Source organism: Centrocercus urophasianus, unplaced genomic scaffold (genome assembly GCF_019232065.1).
Source record: "Centrocercus urophasianus isolate 14NV4802_14NV808 unplaced genomic scaffold, USGS_Curo_1.0 seq_1, whole genome shotgun sequence".
Taxonomy (NCBI): Eukaryota; Metazoa; Chordata; class Aves; order Galliformes; family Phasianidae; genus Centrocercus; species Centrocercus urophasianus.
The window spans coordinates 1113315-1138461 of record NW_024884141.1 but is presented as its reverse complement, the minus strand read 5'-3'; the positions used below and the strand labels follow the sequence as shown (position 1 = coordinate 1138461).

Genomic DNA, 25147 nt, shown 5'->3' with positions numbered 1-25147 from the left:
TAAGTTTAAAATGAGCTTAATACTTCCCTATTATACAGCATCCAAATGTAAATACTGAGTCTGTTTTGGAGATTGGATTATGGTATACCTCATAATGCTGTCTCTTTCGTCACCAAAGGCATATTGGTGAAAAATATTTAGAACGGCTTCCTCCATGGTCATTCAAAGAGTCCAGGGGAAAAAATGACAGCATTTGCGAATATCAAAAATGGTCATATTTCCAATCTAGATGTAATTGCACAGTGGGAAGGAAGAATAAATGATAGCAATCAGTCGCCTCTGTCACAGCATGTAGCAAAGCATATTGCAGAGCATTAAACAATGAGTTGTGTCTTTTCTCATCTTTTTGTTATCTCTCTGCAGTTTTTGTTGGAATACTGAAAGTGGTTAAATGTACAGGGAATAGGGCTTAATTTTATGTTGAACTGGAATGATGAGAAATAAAACCTTGTTATTAAGGAGAACTGTTAGCTGACAGTTGAACAAACCTCTGTTTTTTAAGTCCTGATGTCAGATCATCAAATGTCTGATGACCAAGTGAGTGTTCAATCACACACTAAAACAAAAGGATGTAGAGAATTACTAGCAACACAAATGGCCCAGTTCTGCTCTCCAGGGCTTCCCTGATTATTGGTGTAGGTGGTCAGCAGGCGATAACCTTTAACAAACTTTTTTCCCTATGCTAACCCCATAGATCTGATAGTCCTAACTATAGAGATAACTTACTGGGCAAGGAATTGCACTTGTCTATGATTAACAAACTCCATTTACATGGTAGCAAATTCCCCTAGAAGCCACTAGTTCCGCTTTTGAGTTCAGGTGTTTTTTTTTTTCCTTTTTAAAATGACTGCTGTTGATTAGGAATACTTTTATAATGATTTCTTCTGTTGTCCGTCTCTAAACACTCAGAAACATTATGATATTGCAGACAAACTACTTGTGTATCTAAAGACCTGAGGTCATTTTACTACTTTTTGATTTTCCTTCACAATAGTATCTGCAGAGACATTCAGATATTGTGGACAGATCTATTAGTGCTTAGCACCTTTATAAAATGATGTCCTTATGAATGTTTTTCAACTATTTTTGCACTGGTCTCAACAGCTGGACTAATCACTTTGTGCAGTGATTAAGCATTTTACAAATTCTAGAAGCCACACAGTTTTCATCATAAGAAACCAACAGCTTCTGTAAAGTCCCACCACATCTGCTGCATTCGTCACTAGCAAGTCTTGTTTTTTTTTTTTTAATTTATCTTTCTATTTTATAGTACTGCAATGCCTTTCACAGATGTTTTTCTAATCTCCAAGGTTTCTTTCCTGTTATTATATCTTACATTAATTTATCATTTTATTTTCCGCTTACAAACTTATGCTCTCTTCTTTCCACGGTTCTCTTCTCTTTGAAAAGTATATATGTATATATATATTTGTGATAAATGTCTATGATCAAAGTTTCAAATACAATTATTTTTTCTTCTGCTGCAGAATATAAAAGGTTTTTTCCATTTATTATCCTGACAAAGGAAGCCCACAATACCTACTTGAAAACTTGTGCCTAACTCTTGCCTCCTAGATCCTATTTGTAAATAGTTTAATAAGCTACAGAAGAATACCTCACTAAGTTATACTAGCATATAGTTTTGAACAGTGTAATTTATTTCTTAACTTTTTTTTAAACCTTTTTCTTGAAGGTAATCACTGACTATTTTATAGCAATGCCTTCCATTTTTTTCAATTACGGAAATGTTCATTATTGTAGGTTTTACTCACTGTATTCTAAGAGCACAGCTAGGCTATAGATTGCTAAATTTTAAATATACTCTCAGCTATGACTTGGTGAGGTGGGTTTGTTTATTTTTTTAATTTTTTTATTTTTTTGTGTGTGCTCATTTTCTTTCAGAGGCTTAGGCAGCTATTCTATAAATCCAAAGATAGTGAAAAAAACTATGCACAACACAGAAACAAAATGATTGAATTCCAACTAAATTACTACAGCTTTCAGTGAAATCTTAGTCATTTTACATAATTACAGAACAATGTATACTGAATTAAGTTGTAAAATGTGATAGATATGACAGAGCCTATTTTAGAGCACCATTCCAATGGATTAAAACATTGCCTGTAATCATCACTGGATTTTGGATGACCAAAATTATATACCAAAGTAGCATATATCTTCCAGTGGTGCAAATGTGAAAGCGTGGTTAAAAATAAGCACAAGCTGTAGAAAAAGATCTATGGTGAAGTGCAAACTATGAGATAAACCTAGCGATGTTCATGCACTCTAACGAAGGAGGTGAGGAAGAAGCGCATGCAGTACCTGGTGATCTCAGAGTCAGGGAGCAGGCCTATGTGGTAGTGGGGATAGGGAGCTGTAAGAAGGAAGTTTTTGTCACACTCGACAGGGGAATAGTGCCTAGGAGAAGGTGGTTTATCACACAGTTTGTTCACAGTGCTGTAAACAGGTTCAGGAGGCCTGGTGATACAGAGACAAAAGATCAGGTGCATATTAGTGGCTGAGAACATAAAGAAAACACAGCAATAAGTTTAAAAGCATGCACAGCAAATCTGTCAAGATCCTTTCAGTAGGGCTTTTTTGACAAGTAAAGTGTGCTGTTAAAGGAAACATCAGAATTGAAACAATATTACAGCATATGAGCAATTGCATATACAGACCCAACAGAAGTGTGACATGAAAGTGGTTTATGGGAAATGTGGTACTGAAAGGGAATACCTTATCTCTGAAGTTCAGTGCCAATTTTTCCCAAATGCTCTGCTTTCTTTCTTTCTTTCTGTTTTTTTTTTTTCTTTTTTTCTTTTTTGATCTAACAGCTTTCTGTGATTTTATTAACTTTATGCATTATTTATGTTACCACTTAAAAGATAATATGATGCTTATTTCCTGAAAAGGGGTCTTTTTCACTAATAATTTAAAATGAAGTTACATATTATTTGTCAAAATACCATTCTCCTGCCCAGCATCCTGAAGGCTTACCAGCAGAGCTGTGGTCAAGGTGAGCCATATCCTAGAACACTGTAGAGATGGTAACAAAGTATGTAAGCCATTCATCTCACTGGCCATCAATTCACTTTAAGCAAATTTCATTTGCTCTCTTTACAGATTCAGCCTTCAACACGTGATTATGCACACTGCATCTCAAACAAGTAACCCCGATGACAAAGCTACAGCCATTTCACTCTGCTGCTCCAAACCAAACGGACAGCAGCCTGTGAGGTCAGATACAAGGATTAACGTCCTAGAATTGATACTGAGAGGTCATTTTTTGTTTCTCTTCTGCTGTCTAGAGGCCAGCAGCTTGACGAGGCAATACTTACCATGAATTTCCTAGTGAGCCCCTGGGGAAAGGGGAAGAGGGAATGTAGTACCAGGTTGAGATCCACAGGAGACAACCAGCAGCTTTCAGAAGAAATGCACCATCTAATACGTTTTCTGCCATGCAACTTCTCCAGCTACTGTGTGGGCCCTAGCAGATACCTCTGGGCCTACTGGCAGAGTGAAACTTGACTCATAATTTCCTAAGTTTCTGCTCTAAAGAGTGCCAAGATGTAATTGCTGTCATATCCTAGCTTCTGCCAGAAGATCCAGCATATGGCACTGTCTCTGATCACAGCAATACAGCATCAGCCAGATGAAAATCGCAAACCTGAAAACACATAGAGGCCAAGCAGTTAATGAAACTTTCGGTTCTTCTGGCTCTCCTGTGCCTCATTTGGGTGTGGTTTTGCTGTGACTTTCACAAGTACCAAAATTTATTATAGTTGTGGATGCACTGGCAGATACAGAGAACAAATTTTCCTTTGTTGTTAGTTTCTGGTTTCATCCTTTGGGGGAAAAGGAGTAGCTGCTTTACAGAAAAACTGGTCTCACTAAATGCTAATAAAATTATTCATAGCAATCTGACATACGTTTTGAGAATTCTCTGTTCCCGACTTTCCCAGGGAAAACTTTACAGTTAAAAAATCAGCAATTCAAGGTTACCAACTATCAAAATAGCACAGTTGTAATTCATTTGGTTATAAAGCATTCTGTCAATCATACAGTACAACCCTTTTAAAAATATACTTATAGCAGCAACTATTTTTTCTCAGTTTATTTTACACTTGCCTCAGAGGTGTGAATTTAATAATTTATCTACTAAATCAATTGCTTTTTTCAACACCAAAAATCTAAAGGAAATAAAAAAAAAAGACCACACTTCTATTATTTATTTTGTTTTAGACCAGTACTTCCTTTTATGCCCTCAAAAAACTCTTTTGTTTTTAGACAATGTATTAAAGAAAGAACAAATACAAATATCAAATATGAATTATACCTACTGTGAAAACTGAAGAAATATTGCCTCAGTGCAGGAAGAAGAATACAACCTGTAGATTTCTCTGTGTCTTAAGACACTAACCAGTCCACAAACAACTTCCTTACTTACTAAAGACAAGTTACTCATCTTTGAGTGGCAGATGACATGAGTGTTGCTGGCCTTTAAATATATTGTGAATGCTAGAACTACAATTGAGTCAACAGTGAGTGACCATCCAAGCTTGTGCTTAGACACAAATCATGCCATAGTGATGGACAGATATAAGAGATTGCTACATTAACGAGCAGTTACAAACTGCCTCCAGAAGCAAAATGGAGAGAAACATTCCACATCAATCTAGATACTGAAATCAAATTTCTCCTTTAAACATAAACACACATCACTAACAAATATCATCTCGGAACTCAGCAAATTTTAAAATGTTTTTTAGTATTTAGTGTTTTGCACTCCTTTCAGTCTTGCTGAATGGAAGGATAACAAAAAATTGGAACAATTCTTTCAAAAGTGACTGTGCTGACATTGCCAGTCCTTGTTGCTATAACACAAATGACGCTGTGACATAGCTAACAACAGACCATCTGTAATTGGGCCGAAGAGAATTCTTGTGGTTAAGGACAGGAATTCAAACTTATCATTTTAATTCTTTCTTTGGAACAGAATTCCAGGCATCAGTTAATTCAAAATACGAATGCCCTTATTTTAAAGGCCTGTAACTGTACAGAAATTGTCATAACCATCCATCTACTTGCCATCAGATGTCATCCTTTGTTGTCGTTAAGACCATGGACTGAACATGTTCCTTAGATAACTTCATCCAGACAGATAGGTTGCTGAATGCTAATTCTGCCAATTGCAGAGTTGGACTCTGGCTAAACATTGTATTAGAAAAGGAAAAGCAAGAAAAGCAAGTGCTTGAAAATAAGCGGTACACAGCATCAAAGGTCTGGGTCAGAGCAGTATAAACTTATTTTATCTCTCAGTTTGATTCACAAATGTCAATTAAGTAGAGAAAAAATAACTCAAAGTTGAAAATGGCAGAAAAGCAGAAAATGATTAAAATGTACAGGACAGATGACTGTCCTAGTCATGAAAACTGTGTTTTATTTAGGCCATTAATCCTTCAAAGTAATACTTGCTGCAACAGAGTATCTTAAAATCTCCTCCTAACACTTTACCTTCTTCCCTATGCAAACTAGAACTTACCTTCCAGAGCGCCTGCCAACTGTGGAAGACAACAATCCCCACCACAAAAACAAAAATTAAGAAGATCACTCAGCTTCATTAAATGATTCTCCTAATGTAGCATTTCCTCATTTCTATTTCCACTAGCTGGTAGGAGAAGAATGAACTTCTGTCCAATAGAATCAGCCCACTTGGTAAATCCTGTCTCACATTTCTTCTTTTCCAGAGCTATGACAGAGACAGACTTTTCTCTCTAAGCATAGGATAAGGAGATCATAAAAGATTTCTCTTTACAAACTGTTTCTGATGTTCCATTCTGAAAAAAAACCTCAAGATCATCTCAACTTTTCTTGCAGAGTAGTGAAAAGCCAAGCTGAACATAAATACTGAGATCTGATTTTATCATTCCTCAAGTGAGTTTTAAATACAGGCAGCAGGTCATTTACCATGCCATAACAAACATGTAAAAGATGGCTACGTATTCTTTAAGTACTGAATCATAGCAGCTTATTTGCAATTGCATCACCCCTAGATACAGCAGGTACAGCTTCAGAAGGTTTGTTTTATTTAAAATGAATATTAAAGAAACGTTGTTATTTTTAACATGAAGAAGGACAAAGAACTGTGTTATAGAATGCACTTTGTCTATTATCTTAATTTTGTATAATATTTATAAATCATACTCTTAAAATGTCAAATAGGGTAAATGTTAATAATTTTGGATAAATTTAATAGTTTATTTTTAGTGATTTTCAAATATGGGTCTATGTGGAAAAAAACTGCTTCTGTAACATCTTAGAACTGCTTCCTTTCTTCTCTTAAGCTGCATTTTTTTTTTCTTTTCTTTTTTTTGTTAGGGACAAACATATTACAGTTCTCTGTCTTTATCTGTGAGCTAAGTAAGTTCTGTGATAAATGAGAGCAACAGCTACTGGCTCTACACAGACAGGAATAATTAAGTTAGTATGAGAATCAGGTGTACAACAACAGAGGAAAAGCATCAGAAAACATAAGCAGGAACATAGCTTTTCTTGAGCCAGTGCAGATAATTCACTGACTAGAGAATCAAGCTACTCCATGTCGCAAGGTAAGCTTTTAAATGGTAGTTTGAACAGCAGGTAGCAATAAATTACTTTTCTGCTCCCAAAAGTTTGAAAGCTGGGACTGTTAATCAGTGTAGAGCATAGCTGCAATGAGGTAAGATCTCTACTGAAAGGTTTGACTAATTGGTGGAACAGCAAACAGCAACAGAGAGGTAGCAGATTGATTTTGATCTGATAATGGATCTATTTATTTATTTCATAAAAGATTGTGTATGGAGAGAAAATCTTCCCATTTGTTTGCAGTCTTTGTTTTTCCTTGTTTGTAACATCATTGTGTTATTATTTCAGGTTGGCTTTACTGCACAACAGACGTTAAAAGAAAATGTCCTTACTAAAACAGTGCTCATCAACATCCATGGTGCTCAACTGGATTTTAACTTTTTTTCTTTAGTGCAGAATCCTATTTGGTAGGATTCAGTTGCTAGCATGAAGCGCATTAAATGTGAACAGTTCACTTTTGGGATTTTAAAACCTTTTATGATATGGAAAGCAACCAGCAAAGCTCTCACAGCATACTGTGTCTGCAGAACTAGTCAGGAAATGCTAAATTGAATGCAAGAGAAAATAAGTTTTACAATGCTACAAGTCTTCAATAATAATATCTTTTTTTACTCTGGAGTAATTCTTAATTGCATTCAAGTTCAGTAACAACAAGTAATATATTATTATTGCTAACACATTCTAGTGTTTAGTGTGAAAAGAGATGTCTTTGAAAGTACATCACCAATAAAACAAAAATCAAAGGCAATTTAATAGAAATGAAGGCTTCCAGAGCAGTAACTCATATATACGTGTCTTTTGATTTCTTAAGTTTCTCATTCATATGACCTTCTAGGAGAACCATGCACCTTCTTGTTCAGAACAGTTTATTTAAAACCAAGAGTTGAGTTTTTTTCACAGGTTACACCCTAGCAATTTGAATAAGACCAAAATACTCATACAACAAGTTTATTTCAACTGACAGACAATGTGTGCGAAGAGCTGGAAGAAAATACCTGAAGGACATTAGTCCAGTTGATTCTGGGAGTACTTTCATAATCAGAAAATCACAGAATCATGGAATCATGGAATATCCCGAGTTGGAATGGACCCACAAGGATCACCAAGGCCAACTCCTGGCTCCACACAACACCACTCTGAAATCAGACTGTACGTCTGAGAGCCCAGGTGTTTCTTGAATTCTTTTTTCAGTACTCAACCAACTTCTTGGTGAAGAACCTTTTCCTGATATCGAACCTGAACCTCCCATGACTGATCATAACCAATGGTTTCTCAGCTCCTTCATTAATAACTGCTATGTTCATGAGCCTTAAATTTTGCACTTTTTTTTTGCAATTGCAAAACAAATGCTTAATATCATACCAATATTTCAACACTGCAATGAAAAGTAAGGATGCCTTGATATGCTTTATAATACAATTTAATCACTGTAATCATGTTCTTGAGTGGAATGGCCTACAAGAAGATATAACACTATAATTTAGATCTTTTAATATTCTACTCCTACTTCTACGCTCATTAGACTTACACATTAGGACTTAGGAAACAAAATGACTGCTTAATTTGATAAAAACTCAGTAACGATTTTCTGTTTCAGTAATGGAAAAGAAGGATGCTTCACCCAGGAATGGTGAGATGCCAGACTGCAGCCTGTCTGCACTAGTAGCTAGTCTTTTGCAGGGATATTTAGGAAATAGGGACTGTAAAGAACAGCTCTTTCCTGCTCAGCTGCTGAAAATTAACAAGTTAGGGACCCGAAGCAAAAGCCAAGCAAGCTGCATTTAGTTAGCCTCTCCACTGTGAATTTGTGCACTTATCTGTATTTAAACGCAGATTCCTGAGCATAGCAACACCGTGTGGCAATGAGTCTTGCAAATAAAACATGACATACCAAAAAATCTCTACCTCTGTGTATCGTAAGTCTGTTACACACTGACAACATATGGGAACATTTCAAAATCATTTATTTTTCTCTGTTTTAAGCTTACTTGGCAATGTATTGCAAACTCCCTGCCTTTGAGGTAGAAGTAAGTGTCTGCTGTCTTCTCCATCATATGGGTACTTTTACAGATTTCTGCTCTAGTTCTCCCTCACATCTTTCCACCTATACTGGAATTGCTTATTTCTCTGTCAACTTTGTCTGGAGCTATATCCAGTTGAATCCATATAGTATTCAATAATTGGATGCATCACAGACTCACACAAAAAAGACTAGGTTTACTACTTGCTTCCTTTCCTATCAGATGTTGTAACTATTTTTATTGTTATTGGCTGTTCTTGAGTTTTGAGATGACACTGTCACAGAATTAATTACAATTATCCCCGTGTGTCTTTCTTAAGTGGTAATACCTACTTTAAAAAGTCTTTGTCCATGGATACATGTACTCTGTACTTAACTTCTTTGTGCACTATTAAATATCATGCACATTTTCTGTCTGTATTGTAACTGCCAATCCTACTACGTATTTCAAAAATCTCCATGAGAATCTGGACAGAATGGATCACTGGGCTGAGGCCAATGGGATGAAGTTCAACAAGACCAAGTGCTGGGTCCTACATTTGGCCACAACAACCCCAGGCAATGCTACAGGCTTGGGGCAGAGTGGCTGGAACACTGTGTGGAGGAAATAGACCTGGGGGTGTTGATTGATGCTCAGCTAACCATAAGCCAGCAGTGTGCCCAGGTAGCCAAGAAGGCTAACAGCATCCTGGCTTGTATCAGAAACAGTGCTGCCAGCAGGAGCAGGGAAGTGATTGCTCCTCTGTATTCAGATCTGGTGAGGCCACACCTTGAATACTGGCCTTAAGTCACACCAGGGAAGGTCCAGGTTGGACAGTAGGAAGAAAATTATTCTCAAAAAGAGTGATCTGACACAGGAAAGAGCTGCCTAGGGAACTGGTGCAGTCACTGACCCTAGAAGTGTTCAAGAAAAATTTAGATGTTGTACTAAGGGACGTGGTTTAGTGGGAAATAGTTGTAGTAGGTAGATCATTGAATTGGATGATGTTGGAGGCCTTTCTTAACCTTGGTGATTCAATGATTATATGATTCTGTAAGTGAAGTTCTGAATTATTAAATTATTTATTTGTTTATTTTTAAGAGTTAAGGATTAATTAGATTTCACCGACACTATTAGAAAGTCAACTCCTGTTCCTTGGAAATCTTTGACAGGCCCAATGAATACGTGCAGATTACTCAAGAGACAATGGATTATCTTCTGACTCGGCAATAAATTAGCTTTAGCATTAATTATTAATAAATCTGAAAGTAAAAGTTATCATTTAAAATTAATTTGGGGCAGTGAGACAAAATCTTAAGCAGAAAATTGTGACTAATTTCTAAAATTTAACAATTATTTTAAGATAAAGTATGTACTGAATAGATGAAATGTAAAGTAGTTGATGTGTATACAACATAGGACTAAAAAATAGAATGGTGACTTGTTTTTCTCAAAAGCTTTTGACAGAGTTCTAAAAGTACCCACTGCTGATGGTAGTATAGCTAAGTGCAGTTGCACTGTATTTCAGCAAGTGTCCAATTTAATGTTATACAGGTAATCTTCATGTACTTTTTTTATAAGTGAACATTTAATGTATAATTTGAATAGTATTATTTTATTTTTCTATAATTGCTAAGGTTGATAAAAAGCTACCAAGAAAAGTTCCATGCTACTATGGAACACCATATTTTGAAATCCATATGATCATCAGCAGAACTGTAAATTGAAGAATTGAAGAATGAGAGCATGAGACCTCTACCACACGAAAGGTGGAGGAACTGGAAGCAGCAGCAGGCTGTCATCCTCCAGGACAGGCAATAACGACTGTGAGCATATAACAGACTGCCTTCAGGGATCATGTATGTGTCATATAACCCCAGAAATTTTGAGTTTCCGAACACTATCATAGAGAGAGATGATCCTAATGTGACCCTCCAGCATCTTATTAGCAATCGTTCCTATATGCCCTCTACCTCTGTTCCTTATCCCTGCCTTCTTGTACAGCTATCAATTATCCCAAAAGTCCCACGTCTGTGTCTGAGGGAGCTGCTGGTTCAGCAGTACTGAAATCCATGGTTGCTTTTCTTCATGATACTTTTCACTATTGCTTCCTCACATCTCTTCCTCCATTTCTCAGTTATGTCCTTCCTTGTCTTAATTTTGGTTGCCCAACAAATATGTCCTCTCTGCTGGTGGCTTCCATTCTCACAGTGACAATTTCTCATGCATTTTCACACTCAATCTCACTGTAATTCTTTGACAAAAACACTCTTCCATTCCTCCAGTCTTTCTAAAGTTCTCATCTAACAGGACTGGGCATTCAAAGCATGCATCAAAAAAGCTTGATGAAATAAGTAAAGATAAGGCTTTGGCCATATAATGATGTGCTCAGTCATGCTGGCTTTTTTAAACAATCTAGTCAGAACTGCAAAGTTATGAGAAGGTTTGCAATACTGCAGTGTGAGGACAGAGTCTGAAATAGTTCTACTGTGTAATTGCATTTTTTTTTTCCAAAGACTTTAATTTATTGGCATTTAGATAGATTTTCACAAATGTAGTAGAAATACTGCGTGGATTGAACTTCATCATCTCGCAGATTTCAACAGCCTTGTGCTACATATGGGCTATTACAATATTCATAATACATCATAATGACTTTTAACATCAGCTAAGCCATGTAATTCTTCCTGAAGTCCTTAAATAATGAAACTGTTACGATTTAAATTATATACATTTCAATTTGATAACACTAGAGGTCAATTAAATTTTCTTTACAAATAACAGCTGCAATTTATACTAGATTGTAAAACAAGACAAATGTGCCACCTTTACTACCCCTAGATAAACAAATCCAGCTTCAGGAAAAAAGAAAAAAGAAAAAAAGCATTAAAATACTAGCTGGAACAACTAACCTACCAAAGCTACAAATGATTTAATAGGAAGAATAAATAAAATTATCAATCTCCCCGCGTTACTATATGTAATCCTCTTTAAGGCAGATGACAAGCTGAGTTTAGGTGAGGCGCAGTAATTCGATTGTTCAGAGCTGGTAATATATGTCACATTCATATACCTGCGCCAGCATACTTCTACACAACTTTTATTCATCACTCATATCACAACATCTAGTCAAAAACGTGGTGTAAAATTCACAATTTGAAAGCCCTACTTACGTCAATGCTCTTTTTCATCTGGGAGACATGAACTTCAATTCTGTTCCCTCAAAAAAAACTAGAAAGAAATGCAGCTAACTCCTTTCAGCACATATACCCTTTTAAAAAATGCAGAGTTATGTCAATGGATAATCTAAGCAAACCCACTCGATATCTCAAAAGAATACTACTCAAATCTGCAGCTCTTTTTCCCTACTAATCAAAAACCAAAACCATTGTTAAAAAATTGTTGATAGTTTTATAACACAAAAAGCTTTTTTTTTTTTTTTTTTTTTTTTTTTTTATGTTTTAATCCTGAACAGTCAAATGTGTGCATAAATACAACTTTAAAGGTTTTTCTATGAAATATCCTCAATTCAACCAGCAGGTTTATGTAAGCAACCAGGAAACAGTGAAGGAACTATTTTCAATATAGGGAAAATTTCCCATGAGACTTAGACTTAATGGTTCTCCATTTTCTTCCTCCCAATACCCAGCACCTCCTTCTCATCCAGAAAACATTATTTCGCAAAGATGCATATAAAAGAAATCAAATATGCTTTCCAGAGTAAATCAGATAACTCAGACAATTTTTCCATCCTGGAATTTTTAAGGTCTACCCAGAGTTAAATGCTAAAGTGATTTTTTTTTTTATCCACTGAAGTACAACAGTTTGATCCTGCTATTTTCTGAAATAAAAAGGAAGTAAATACACATTAGTTCTTTATTTTATGCATCTTTTGCCCATGTTGTTTGTAAAAGCCAGAAAAAATCACCATCTAAAATTATGGGATTTTTAGAGTGTAATTTCATTTTTTTTCTCGATTTAGAAAGGCAGACGTGCTAAAGAGTAAGTCTGCTCTATTAGTAGTGAATAATCCATAATAACAATGAAAAGACTAACCACTTCTTTCTTCCCAATGTCACAGAAAAGTTGGTTACAAAGAATCTCTGTAGGTCATCTCATCCAGTCTCACACTTAAAGCAGGATTACTGTCAACAATAGATCAGACCAACCACGGCACTACCTAGTGAAATCTTAATCTGAAAGGAATGATATTTCACAACTCTGAGCAATGAGCTCCAGCATTACTCCACCCGCCTGGTGTCTTTCTTTTTTCTTCTCAAACTGAAATTGAAACATGCAAAACCATTACTTGTGGCCTTTGGTCTTTTTTGCATTACTTGATACCTCTGACTAAAGTTTCTTTTCATCATCTTTGCCACTGAGTAGTTGTAAGGCATTTCTAGACTGACCATTACTCTCTTCTTCACAGCATTAAACAAGCCACATCTCTTTCAACATCTCTGTAACTTCCATGTGATTTACAATTCTGAGAATCTGTTGAACTCTTTCCTGTTTATCCATGTCCTTCTTAAGCAGAAAAGCAGGAATTAGTCAGTCTTCAACAACATAACTTGTCTTTCCCTGCTGGCCGTTTCTCTCTTAATGTAGCTCAGTATCCATGGAAGAGAGAGTTCACTTCTGGTCCATGTCTAGCCCGGCATCTGCTGCAACCTCCAGGATATTTTCAGTGCAGTTGCAATTCAGGTATTTGTTGCACAGCACATATTAGTGTGCACTGCTGTTCCACCCCAGCTGTAGAACTTCAGACTTCTTACTGAACTTCATGAGGTCAATATGGACCAGTCCTCGAGCTTTATCACGATCTCTCTGGAATACAGCTCTGCTATTCATCATGTTAACTCCACCTTAATTTATCATCCACAAATTTGCTGATGGTGCACTTTGCGTCAGAATCTAGGTCACTGATGAAGATACTCAACAGACGCCCAATGAATTCTGAGTGCTCTGCTCATCATTTCCTGCCTGACAGATGTCAAATGACAATCACTACCCTTTGAGTCTACTGGCTCAGTCAGTTCCCAGCCCAAAACCATCTTTTAATGCAGCTTTCAAATGAGAGTTCTGTGAGAGATTGTGTCAAAAGTCTTAGCAAAGTTTGCTGTTGCATGCATGTTGTTCATACTGTGCTGAGAGAAGGCTAAAGAGCAAGCCGGCAGCACATAATCCAGGAGACATACAAAAAGCTACCAAGAAGGACTCCAAAGCTCTCCAAATCATACTTTCTTTCCAGCTTCAGATTAACTGAATACATTTCCTCAGCATTTCCTCACATTTAAAGGAAAGGCTGCTGGAGGAGTTTTAAAATATGTTCCCTGTATTCTGCAGCTTTGATCTGCCTAGAGAAGAGGCCTGGAATACCTTTGCAGCCACGCCCCAAGGCAGCCAATGGTACAGAAGTATTGCCATGCACCCCACATTAGATCTGATACACATTGTGTCAGTTATGGCATTGTCCTTTCAAGCCAGCTGTATTTTCACCCAACAAAGAGCCATTCCTGCTTGAGGGAGCCCCCTACACTGTGACACTGGTTGGTACAGGACAGTCATTGCATACAGCAATCCTCATCCATTCAACTTGCCACTTACTCAGAAAAGGCAGTCAGTCTGGTCAAGTACATGATTTGCTTTTGATAAATTTCTTCCTGGTCCCTTCAGTGCCTGGCAAAGATGATGATGATGTACTTAAGCTTTTTCTATATTGTCTGCCATTACATTCTCATCCCAGTCAGTTTTGCCCTCCATCAAATTTTACCTTCATTTTTCAAATGAGCACACCTGCAGAATTACTTTCTGTTATTCTTTATGACCATTGTAAAACTTAGCTCAAACTCATCAGCTTTCTGATTTCATCACTATGCAGGCAAGGAAAGCTTGTCTATATCCCAGAAGCTCTTTGCTTAGCCTAGGAAGCCTTATGCTGAATTCTTTGTCTTCCTGCCAAACAGGATGATTTCTTCCTTAGTTCCTAGTAAGTTTTATTTAGAAATCATCAATTTTTCATGGGCTGTATATCTCTGTGGCTGGATCCCAAGCAATATTGCTTAGCAGTTTTCCAAAAAGATGAAGAAGACAGTTCTTCTGAAGACTCCAGTCATAACTTGCTGGCTGCCTTTTCAGACTTCCTTTGAATCATGAAATCAACCAACTTATGATCCCAGCTACTATTACATTTTAGACCAATTCTCCCCTCTTCATGAGAAGCAAGTCAAGCAGAGAATTATGCTTCTTTATTCCACCAAGGATCATTAGGAAATTGTCAGCAAACACAATCAAGGAATGTCCCAAACTGCCTGCACAACACTTCAGTCTTACCAGAAACTATTATATTTTTGTACTACACAGGTAAATACCACATTCTATTAACCTGAAATGTTGCTATTTTATTTCAAGTTCAAAATGCAACAATTTAAAAAAAAAAACCAACAGTGGAAAGCAATGCTTCCATTCCCCAGTGAATTTAAAATGAATTCAACAACAAAAAAAAAGTAGAAGAAAATTATGCCCTTCACAGACAGCATTCTGGGCTAATCCATACACAACTTACAAAAGCCCAGTAATTTAAAAATGACATTCAGTTTCATTAAAACTTATGGCTGAAGATGATTTGGTACTTTTCTGTGCTTTGCGCTCGCATTAAATAATTCAATTAAAACCAATTAAGTAAAGGATATACTGCATTTTTTTCTGATGCAAATTATTAGGCCAAAAGGATACAATTTTTATCACCAGAAACACATAGTTTTTTGGAAAAAAAAAAAAAAAAAAAAAAATAACCAAAAAAAAACCAAAACATGAATAAAATGCATTAAAAAAAAAAAAAAATCCAACGAAAAGGAAAAGCAAAAGAAAGTGGACAAATTATGGTAAATGTTCAACTATTTCATCTTTACCAATAGATTAATTACAGCAAGTAACTTTAGTGAAAGCTTGTCATCAGCTTTATCATACGTACAATGAGATTGCAAATGTCTCTTATATTGAAATTACTGTTCCAAATATTTTTAGCTGGCACAAATGAAAATCTGCCAGAAGTGTTGCCATACTATGATTGCATGGGTAATAAATTTCCTTATGTGATCACCATGTAAATTACTCCTGAGAACCTATTATAGTAAGAACCAGGTAGTTTCAATAGATAGCACTGCAGTAGTTGGCAATCATCTTAATTATAAAAAATTATGTGAAGAAACCTAATTATAAATGTTGCAATCAAGGGATCTATAGGGTTTAGTAGAATTATCAATATGATAATTAACTTCCCAAAAGATTTTAAGTCTTTTTTAAAATGGTCAGCAACAAAGACTTTCGAAATATCTTCCCATTTTAAAGGCACATTCGTCAGCAAATCCCAAGGTATTGCATAGGGAGAGTGCAATCTCTACTCCCTGTTTATAGCTATGAAGATTGCAATGAGTATTAAGTGGCATTTTCAATAGTTAAACACTTGAATTGATATGCAATAATCAGCTACACAGACATTATTTAAAAAATAATTGCCTCAGCCTCATTCAAGGCTCATTCTGAAGGTCACAGTTTCTTGGTCATAGAAGTTAGAGAAGAAACCTGGTCTCCTGGCTCTTGTTCAGGTATCTTTCAGTGCATCTGATTTGTGTTCAGTGAGGAAATCTAGCAGCAAGAAGTGACATTTTTCTTAAAATATATCACAGTATTCATTTTGTCTTTGTGCTTTTGTATCCTGAGCATCGGTGTAGCACATAAACTATTCTCACTTATACATTTAAGTTCATTATAGTCTCTTCTGTAGCTGAAATAAGATCTTGCTTAGAACTATGAGATCTGTATTTGATTTGCTCTGTTGCATTTTAGTGTCTGCTCGTATTATTTGATGTCTTTATTTCTGCCAGTGTCACCTGCCTGCCACGGAATTGACACATGTGCAGCCAGCCTCTCCTGTCTGGAATTCTAGACAGGAAGAATACTGGAGAGGAATATTCATAATATATCCTGTTTTGCTAAGCATCGGTTTTTTTTTCCCCCAAAAACCCACAGAATGAAGGTGGCTGGCGTGAATACCTCAGTGAAAATTGTTTTACTGTCAGGGCTTAAAACAAAAAAGTTAACTTGTATAATAAAAAAATAAATGGAATAGGAAGACATCTGTCTTCCAAAGCAGACCAAAAAGGCACACTAATTAATTTCAATATATATCTTACATGCTTGTTAGAGAAGGTCTGCTCTCTGCTGGATGCCTGTCTAACTAATGGACTGTCATTGTCTTTTCTTATACTGTATCTCCTTCTTCCTTTCTCCCTTTTCTTTTTCTTTTTAGTAGAAACAATTAAAAAGTTAAAATCAGCTACAAGGAACAGAAACAAAGGACTTTTAATGATAATTATCCATCACCTTACAGTTTTTGTAGCTGTTTAAATGATCCTTTCATTTTGAGGACAGCTTTTCTCTTTTCTTCAGATTTACTTCCTCTATTGTCTGTGATTTTTTGCTTTTGTTTTTTAAACCCTTATCTTCTTTCAAGATTGCATTTTTTTTTGCTGCTTTTAAACTTAATGAACAGTCAATCTTAGTGGCACTGATGTCTCATTACAGAAGTAAGCCTTCATCATTGTAACCCAGATACTATATTAGTATTCCCAGATATAGACATTTTAGGAATTATGAGGTCAATACTCAGGCAAAGCCTTGATTGACAATTTAATGAAACCAAAGTTTTAAGTCTTAAGTGAAAAATGTAACTTCTTGGAATACTTTGGAGAAAAATCATTCTAACAGAAAGTCTCACATTTCTTGAATAAATTGAATAAAAGCAATATTGTTTTTGCATCCTCAATCAAAACGAAGCAGAAGTTCTTTTACCCAACAGGGAAGCAAGGTGTGGTTTCCATAAATTTATGACCTGATTAAAAACTCCATCATGATTAACTCTGAATCTGTCTGATCCAACAAGCTAAGCAGCTTGAGATCTTAATCGTATGCAATAAGAAATAAGGAAGGCAAATTAGCAAATTATGAAGCGAATGCATAAGAGGCTAAGATTCCTTGGTCTACACAGTAGACCAGATTACATAACCAGAAACACCCTGCCTTTTAGCTTTAAACACAATAAATTTCTAAATACTGAAGTGCAGAAAAAAAATTAAATTTGCCATTTCCTTTGGTACTTGACATTATGATGAAGGCTTATTTCACAAACCTAACAATGTTGTCTTCTAAGTGAATGGTAGTGCTCATTAAAAAAAAAAAACAAGAGGTCTTATTAGTGACACAACACAAGACTCAAAAGAACTCTTCCAACGTTTTCCTCTGTGTCTTTTCTAGCTGGAAATCAAGTAAATATATAAAATTCCGCTAACTTGTTAAAAAAAAAAGAAAAGAAAGAAAGAAAAGAAGGATTAGGAGCAATTTCCAATGGTCATTTTGCTGATAATCAAAGAATTCCTTTCATAACATAATCAAGTGCCACACCATAGAGTTTCCTTTTAACCTCCTTTCCTTTTAACTTCCACAGAAAGTTGTTTCATAATGTGATTTTCTATTGTTTAGGAGGAGACTTTTTTTTGGTTTCACACCTTAATTTATTCACAGCTATTTACAGACAAAAAATTGTTTACTTTTTCTTTCTTTCGTCATACTGTTTACTCTCCATGGTATTTGTCTTTCAGAGTGTGCAGAGCAACTACAGACTATTTCAGCTTGCTTTCAGAGAACTAAACAAGCGGGCTGTTCAGAGAGTACTCTCACAGACAGGTACAAACACATGTACCATCACTCCACCCACACCTGCAGTGAGCTAGATGAGTCACCAATCCCGAGATCTCCCAGCTGCACCAGTAAGGAACTATCACAGTTAATTCTTAAGAACCAGAGTGCTCTTCTCAGTGCTAACACTGCTCTAATGTTGCCGTGTTGTTTAGGAACTAGAGCAGGACTGCACCAAGGAAACATGAACTTCAGGTCATGCATTTATGAGATCTTCCCCTTAGTTTCTCTGTAACTGTAGCAGTTTTAATTCATCTACCCTTGAACATGGGTGAAAACAGCTACATCTTATATGCCATGGGAGATGCACTGAGTTTATAATCATGGTTTACCTATATTCATTATAATTGCCATGAAAGCAAACAAAAAAAAGAAAAGCATCTGACCTGGTGTAGTCATCCTCCACAAGCATGTGCTTTGGAATGGGTGAGTATCTTCCAGGTGAGATAGGGGCCAGAGACGCCTTGTACTCTAAAGTGCCGTTGTTTCCAGAAGAGAGTATATGATTTTCCATTGGTGGAGAATAAGCTGTTGTAAGAATAAGCATTTCTAGTTAGCCACTGTTGATAATAGCAAGTAATAATAACAATAATGTGGCTCATTTTGCAGGAATTGATTCTCCAGAGGGTTCTGAATAAGAAAGAATAGATTGTGAGACTGCAAACAAATAATTTCTTTGATCAGAACAGACTGGAAGAAGGAAATGTATTTTCATTCAGAACAAGATTAAGAACACACATCATTTTGGCTCCCATACATAGAAGTGGGAATAAAACACTAAGAATAAAATGCAGGATGAGATTAGGAATTTTATGGTTGACAAGAATTATTTATGGTGGAGATTTAAATTTGTGATTTACTAAAGGTTCAGCATTTCCTAATATAATTGAAATTTCAATACCAATACAGATGATATTATTTACAATATGGTAAATTTGTATATAAAATAGAAATATGATACAAATCACATACAAATTAATGAAAAATTTTGATAATTACATGATTGTGTATGGCTCTATCTTGCATATTTGGATTTTGTTATTTGCTTGCTTTTTGCAGTTCTCAAGTTACTAGCAACAGCTGTAATCAAATATATAGTTAATATAATTAGAAAAGGAGATGACAAGTAGGAAAAACAAAGATGAGCTACAACTAATCTCATTAAAAGAAGTCCTTCTAGTCTTTAAGTCTTTCTTTCAGACATTCAGTTACAGAATGCTTCAAAGCAAAATATCTGTACAGGGACAGGCCATTACTGATTCTGAAATACTCTGAACACGTGGATATAATGAAAAGTTCCCCATGGATAAATGAATCTCTATGCACCAACAGCCTGGGATGGGCTACTGCAAATCTTTTCAACCTTTGCTCCCTCTCTGGAACTGTGTCTGTCTTCTCATACTCTGCTGATCTATAATCTGACATAATAAACACACCCTTTTAGAACACCCAAATTATTATTTTAGGAAGTATTATAGAGCAGGAGGTTGGATGGAGACATTTAGTTGTTTTACTTGTCGTGCTTTGTTAAGATCCAGACCAAACTACTACTGAACAACCATAATTGCCATCTGTTGTAACATTTGCTAAGTAAATAGTTATCCTCAGCACAGTTGAATATACCACCTGATGTGCACGTTACAAAACCTTCCCTGTTATTTTTATGGAGCAGTTTGAATAAGGAGGATTACGGATATTATCTTTCCCCTTGACTACTTCATTTCATAGTAGCAATGCTCTGCAAATGAGCGGAGAAAGTTAATATCTGGCTTTTATTGAGAAAATCTACCTTTCCCAGCTGCTGGCTTCCTGGCCACAAGTGCTCCTAGTGTTATTGGCAGAAGCTCAAAACTTGTACAGATCAGTTGCTAAAGCTCTTTTCAAAAATTAAACTACCACACAGTTGTTAGGAGGAGCAGCTAGTCCCTGCTGGTTGGTAGTAGAATCCAAGGCAATCAGTTTTTAGTGAACAATTAAATGAAGGAAGGGAGATTCAGTAACAATATGGATAGACTGACACTGTAAGTATAGGGAGCTGCAACTGGAACATTAAGATTATATTCATGAATGAGAAGGGAATGTGAATGTCTCAGTGTGGGAACATCAAGAAGACTGCCAGAAGGAGGCCTAAAAGAACTGAACCTAAATTCAGCAATAGGTTATCAAAACCCAAAATAACTAGGGGCAACTTCCCAGGAGAGCCTACAACCAATCTAAAGGAAAAATTTGAATTATTAAGAGATAATAGCAAGAGATAAAGATCAGATAGGAGTATTGCACACTTGGACTGGAAGACATAGGAAAAGTGAGTAAATCCAGAGACTGAAGATTCTAATCACTGTTATCTGCTTACAGCTACAAAAAACATATTGTCTAGGAGGTATGCCTTAAGAGGGTGCGTACTGATAGGGATTCACAGAAGCCCACCCTTGCACTTGGTCATCTCAGGGAATCCTGACAAGCTCACATTTCTTTCTACTGGACACCACATGCCAGTGTAGATGATTTTCAGTGCATAGATATCACATGTAGAGTAAAAACAGGTTGTTTTAAAATAGAATAGTCTATATCTCCAATAAAATCCTTCACTGGGCTTTACTAATAACTAAACGACTAAGAGAACTTCATACAACTGAAAACATTTAATGCAGTGACAAAGTCTTCTGTAAAGGAGCATTTGTTGAACATATATAAAGTTAATGGACAGACTGACAATGATGCAAAGTGGAACAGGAAGCTAGGAAGTGGATATACATGGAAAAAAAGGCAGATTTATGCAGATAGAGAAGTGATTTTTCATTCTGAAATGAAAAATGCCTAAATATGCCTTTCATGCCTAAATATTTCAGGCAAATATCTATTCATTTTTCTCAAGCTTTGCACTAAGTTTGTTTGGATATTTTGCTGTTTATACTGATTTTTCATTGGACAGAGGATGCCTGTCTACAAATCCAATCACATTTCGAAATACACTTACATGTATTTTTTACTGTAATTGTCACAAGAGTAACAGACTAATCTGATCCCTTGGACAATGGCTTATTTGAGTCCGCACAGCAATACATTATGTACGCTTCTACTTTTGCTGCAAATATACTTCAGTTGAGCTGCAGTATTTACAGTATTTCGTAAGCATAGCATACATAAGTAGCAGTAAACGTTTCATTTTTTGTAGTCCTCCAAGCTGTTTCATAACCTTTAATAGGATACATTAAACAAGCTATGAAAAAACCACAATCACCTGATGAACTGATCTCTTACAGAAAATGAAATGCAACAGTCACTTACAGTGAGTAATGTCTGGTGGGCCATAAGGATCGGTCATGTAAATGGTGGTGGGCTTTCCAACTTTTAGATACACTACATCTGATGTGTTCTTCAGTATCGCTACTGCCTCTTCATGGGTAACTTCTTCTAAACTATAATTGTTTACCTTAAAGGAGAAATCAGACAGGTGAGTTAGGACGCGGCAATGGACAAAATAATGACACTCTCTTGCAGTTTTCCCAGTGTTAGAAAAACTCAAGGAGCACTGAAGATTATCGTAATAGTATTACAGCAGAATAGAAAATAAAGTTTTCTTAGCACATGCATATTCAAATACTGATGAAGTCTTTTTGAGAGTACCACAGAAACATAATGGGCTTAGATGGTCTTGTTAGGAGTTAAGTCCTTTGTGATTCTGCTGCCAGTATCATCATTAGCACAAAACTATATTTTGAAATATTCTAATAACATCACATCATTTATACAAACTGCCTATATTATTTGACCTACCAAGCTCATCTGTCCAAAACTATCACACAGAATACATAGCTAGGACCTCTAATATACTTAAGACCTCAAAATCTTTTCATCCATAACATTGGCAATTGAAATAATATGAGAGAAAGTAATATAAAAGAAGGAGGGGATTTCTATGAGGCGCAGGAAATGAAAAAAAAAAAAAAAAAAGAAGAAAGCAGTTAATCAGTTTTCTGGAAACACAGGAGAAAGATGCTGAAAAAAAAAGAGGATGAAGTACTGGTTCTGTGCTCTGTCCAAGAAGAATAATGCTCAATGATAAAAGGACAGGATTACAGATTAGAGAGGGATGGAGGCAGTAAGTCTTGACTATTTATGCTTTACTGCCAGAAAAAGGAAATTCAAAGCAAAGTGTCAGAAGCGGTTTACTGTAGAATGGTATACAAATTATTCACATGTAAACCCACTACATCTACTCATGTCAACAATAGGTGTGCTCCTATGAACAGAATATTAAATGATCCCTGTACCAAAAAAGTATACAACCTGAATAAAGTAGTCACAGGACAGAGGAAAGAGGTAAAGAATAATGTAGATACAGCTTTCAGATGTCTGGTGTAAGGCAGAAGAAAAGGCTACATTCCAAGGTGAATATTAAACATGAAACATTTGACGGTGATTTAAAGCACCATCCTTCAACTTTTACAGTTATTACAAGGATTCCTTGTAAACTTTATGCATGATGGCAGAAGAAGCTCCTCAACTACAGTGTGACAAAGTACAGCACTAAATCACATAAGGCAATATACTTTCTAGGGAATTTATTTTCAGTAAATTATAGGAAACTTGGCTGTTACACCAAGGTACTGGCCAAGGTATTAACTGGTAATTGGTAACTGGAAAGAAATCCAGTTTTTATGAAGCATTGGAGGACTGTTCATATTCAGATGATATCAACAGCAATAGAAAACGACTGCTCTCAGATATTATTGCTAAATGCAAGGATTCTGTTTAAATTTTGATCCTTGCATAATTCTGAGACTTGCTTTTAAGGTTGATTGAAACAGGCAGTGACAGGCTTATTATAACAACTTGACATGAAGAGCAATGATACAATCTAATGCTCACAAGAGAGCTCCTGACACTGTATGCTGTATTTTGGCAGGTCTTCTTTTCAAATAGAAGTATGATCCCTACCTTATATAAATTTATCTTTTTTTTTTTTTAATTTCAGAAACAGTATTAACATACATATGCACTTTTAATAAATATATTTTAAATACTAGACTAGTAGGAAGCAGAAGTGACTGAAAAATAGCCTCTCTTACTGCTGTATTTCAAAACCATCTCTAATATTGAAAATTCACACTTCTGTTAATACCATTATATAGTTATTCTTTACCATCCCTCCTTCCCTCACTGTCTGTATTTTACTACTGAATCACAGACAGAATGAGTTTGGAAGGGACTTCTATGTCCATCTGGTCCAGTCCCTGTGCTTGCAGGGACACTCCAAGCAGGGTGCCCAGCACCACGTCCAGGTGGCTTTGGAAGATCTCCAAGAAGGAGACTCTATAAAGCCTCTGAGCAACCTGTTGGGTTTCATCCTAAATCGACTACCACTATACTTCTGTTTAAATAAACGATGTTCTTAGAGAAAACAAAACAAAACTATACTAAACTAATAGAACCCTACATAAAATGTCATAGCACTGCGTAAAAAAAGAAATCTGGAAAGCAGTTTCTGCAAACAGGAGGAATGATATAAGGAGGCATGTTGATATAACAGGAAAATAACAAGAGAAATAAATAATACAGGATAAAGGAAATTAAAATACTTAGAAGTTCAATCAAAGAAGTGATGGGAGAAATAAGTACAAAATGTTGCCAAAGAGAAATAAAGACTGGTTTGGTTTTTTTTCCTTTTTTCTATTTTTCTTTTTCTCTCCTGAATGGCATAATGAAGGCAATGAAGTGTAAACACAAGCAACAATTATTTGGAAGTTTTCCTAGATTAATATTGGAAAATAAAGGCATTAAGCAGCAGCTGAAGGGAAAAGCTTAAAATTCCCCAAAAGGCTGTACAGACAATTTAAAAAATAATTTCATTCACAAGAGCATAAGCTGATAGCTGAATAAGATCTCTGGAGGAATAAGTATGTCTTAATTCATTTTCTTTAAAGGGAAACTGTTCCACTCCTGTATGTATTCAGAATAAGAAGACTGATTCACTCAACGAATGAGACAATGAGGTGATCTTCAACTTGTCAGTGGTAATGTTTGCTTTAGTGTAATATTCCACTTTGGGTTCAGAAAGTGGGTTTTCTGGAGCAAATCCTGAGTGACAAATGTGCGCAAGAACTTCTTTACGGTGAGGGTGACGGAGCACTGGAACAGGCTACCCAGGGAGGTGGTGGAGTCTCCTTCTCTGGAGATGTTCAAGACCTGCCTGGATGCCTACCTGTGCGACCTGCTGTAGGGAACCTGCTTTGGCAGGGGGGTTGGACTCGATGATCTCTGGAGGTCCCTTCCAACCCCTACAATTCTGTGATTCTGTGAATGCTGGCCAGCAAATACAGCTTGGCAGCTGTAAATCTAGAAATACTGATGACCTTTTTTTAAAACTCACCATGATTTAAACACCTGTGAAAACAATGGTTTTTCAATCACAGAATCATTGAATTATGGGGGTTCGAATGGACTGCAAGAGACTGTCAAGATCAATCCCTCTTTTAGTAGTAGAAAGCAGGTACTCTACAATAGGTCACACAAACTGGTTCAGCCAAGTCTTGAATACCTCCATAGAGACCTCACAACCAGTTGGTTTTTGCTGCTTTTTGGAGCAACGCTGGAAGGTCACTGGAGCAGCACTGGCTATTCTCCAGTCTTCAGGCACGTCACCCATCCACCAAAAGTGGTTAGGTAATCACCTCTGCCAGATCCCCCAGCACATGTTGAGGGCACCAAAGCTGAAGCTCAATCATCTGTTCTAAGGAGGTAAATCTGCTTGGGTTAATTAACTA

The 25147-nt window shown here is 36.2% G+C and overlaps 1 protein-coding gene across 2 annotated transcripts in view; it reads right to left on the bottom strand.

Annotated features, from left to right (window-relative positions):
- Window positions 1-25147, bottom strand: part of DLG2 (discs large MAGUK scaffold protein 2) — a 730880-nt gene that overhangs the window by 259767 nt on the left and 445966 nt on the right. For both annotated transcript variants that reach the window (XM_042839962.1, XM_042840043.1), the window contains 3 exons: window positions 21669-21813; window positions 18767-18908; window positions 2323-2478 (listed from right to left, as the gene is read on the bottom strand). In XM_042839962.1, the coding sequence (XP_042695896.1) occupies window positions 2323-2478; window positions 18767-18908; window positions 21669-21813 (443 nt within the window). The remainder of the gene's footprint in view (window positions 1-2322; window positions 2479-18766; window positions 18909-21668; window positions 21814-25147) is intronic.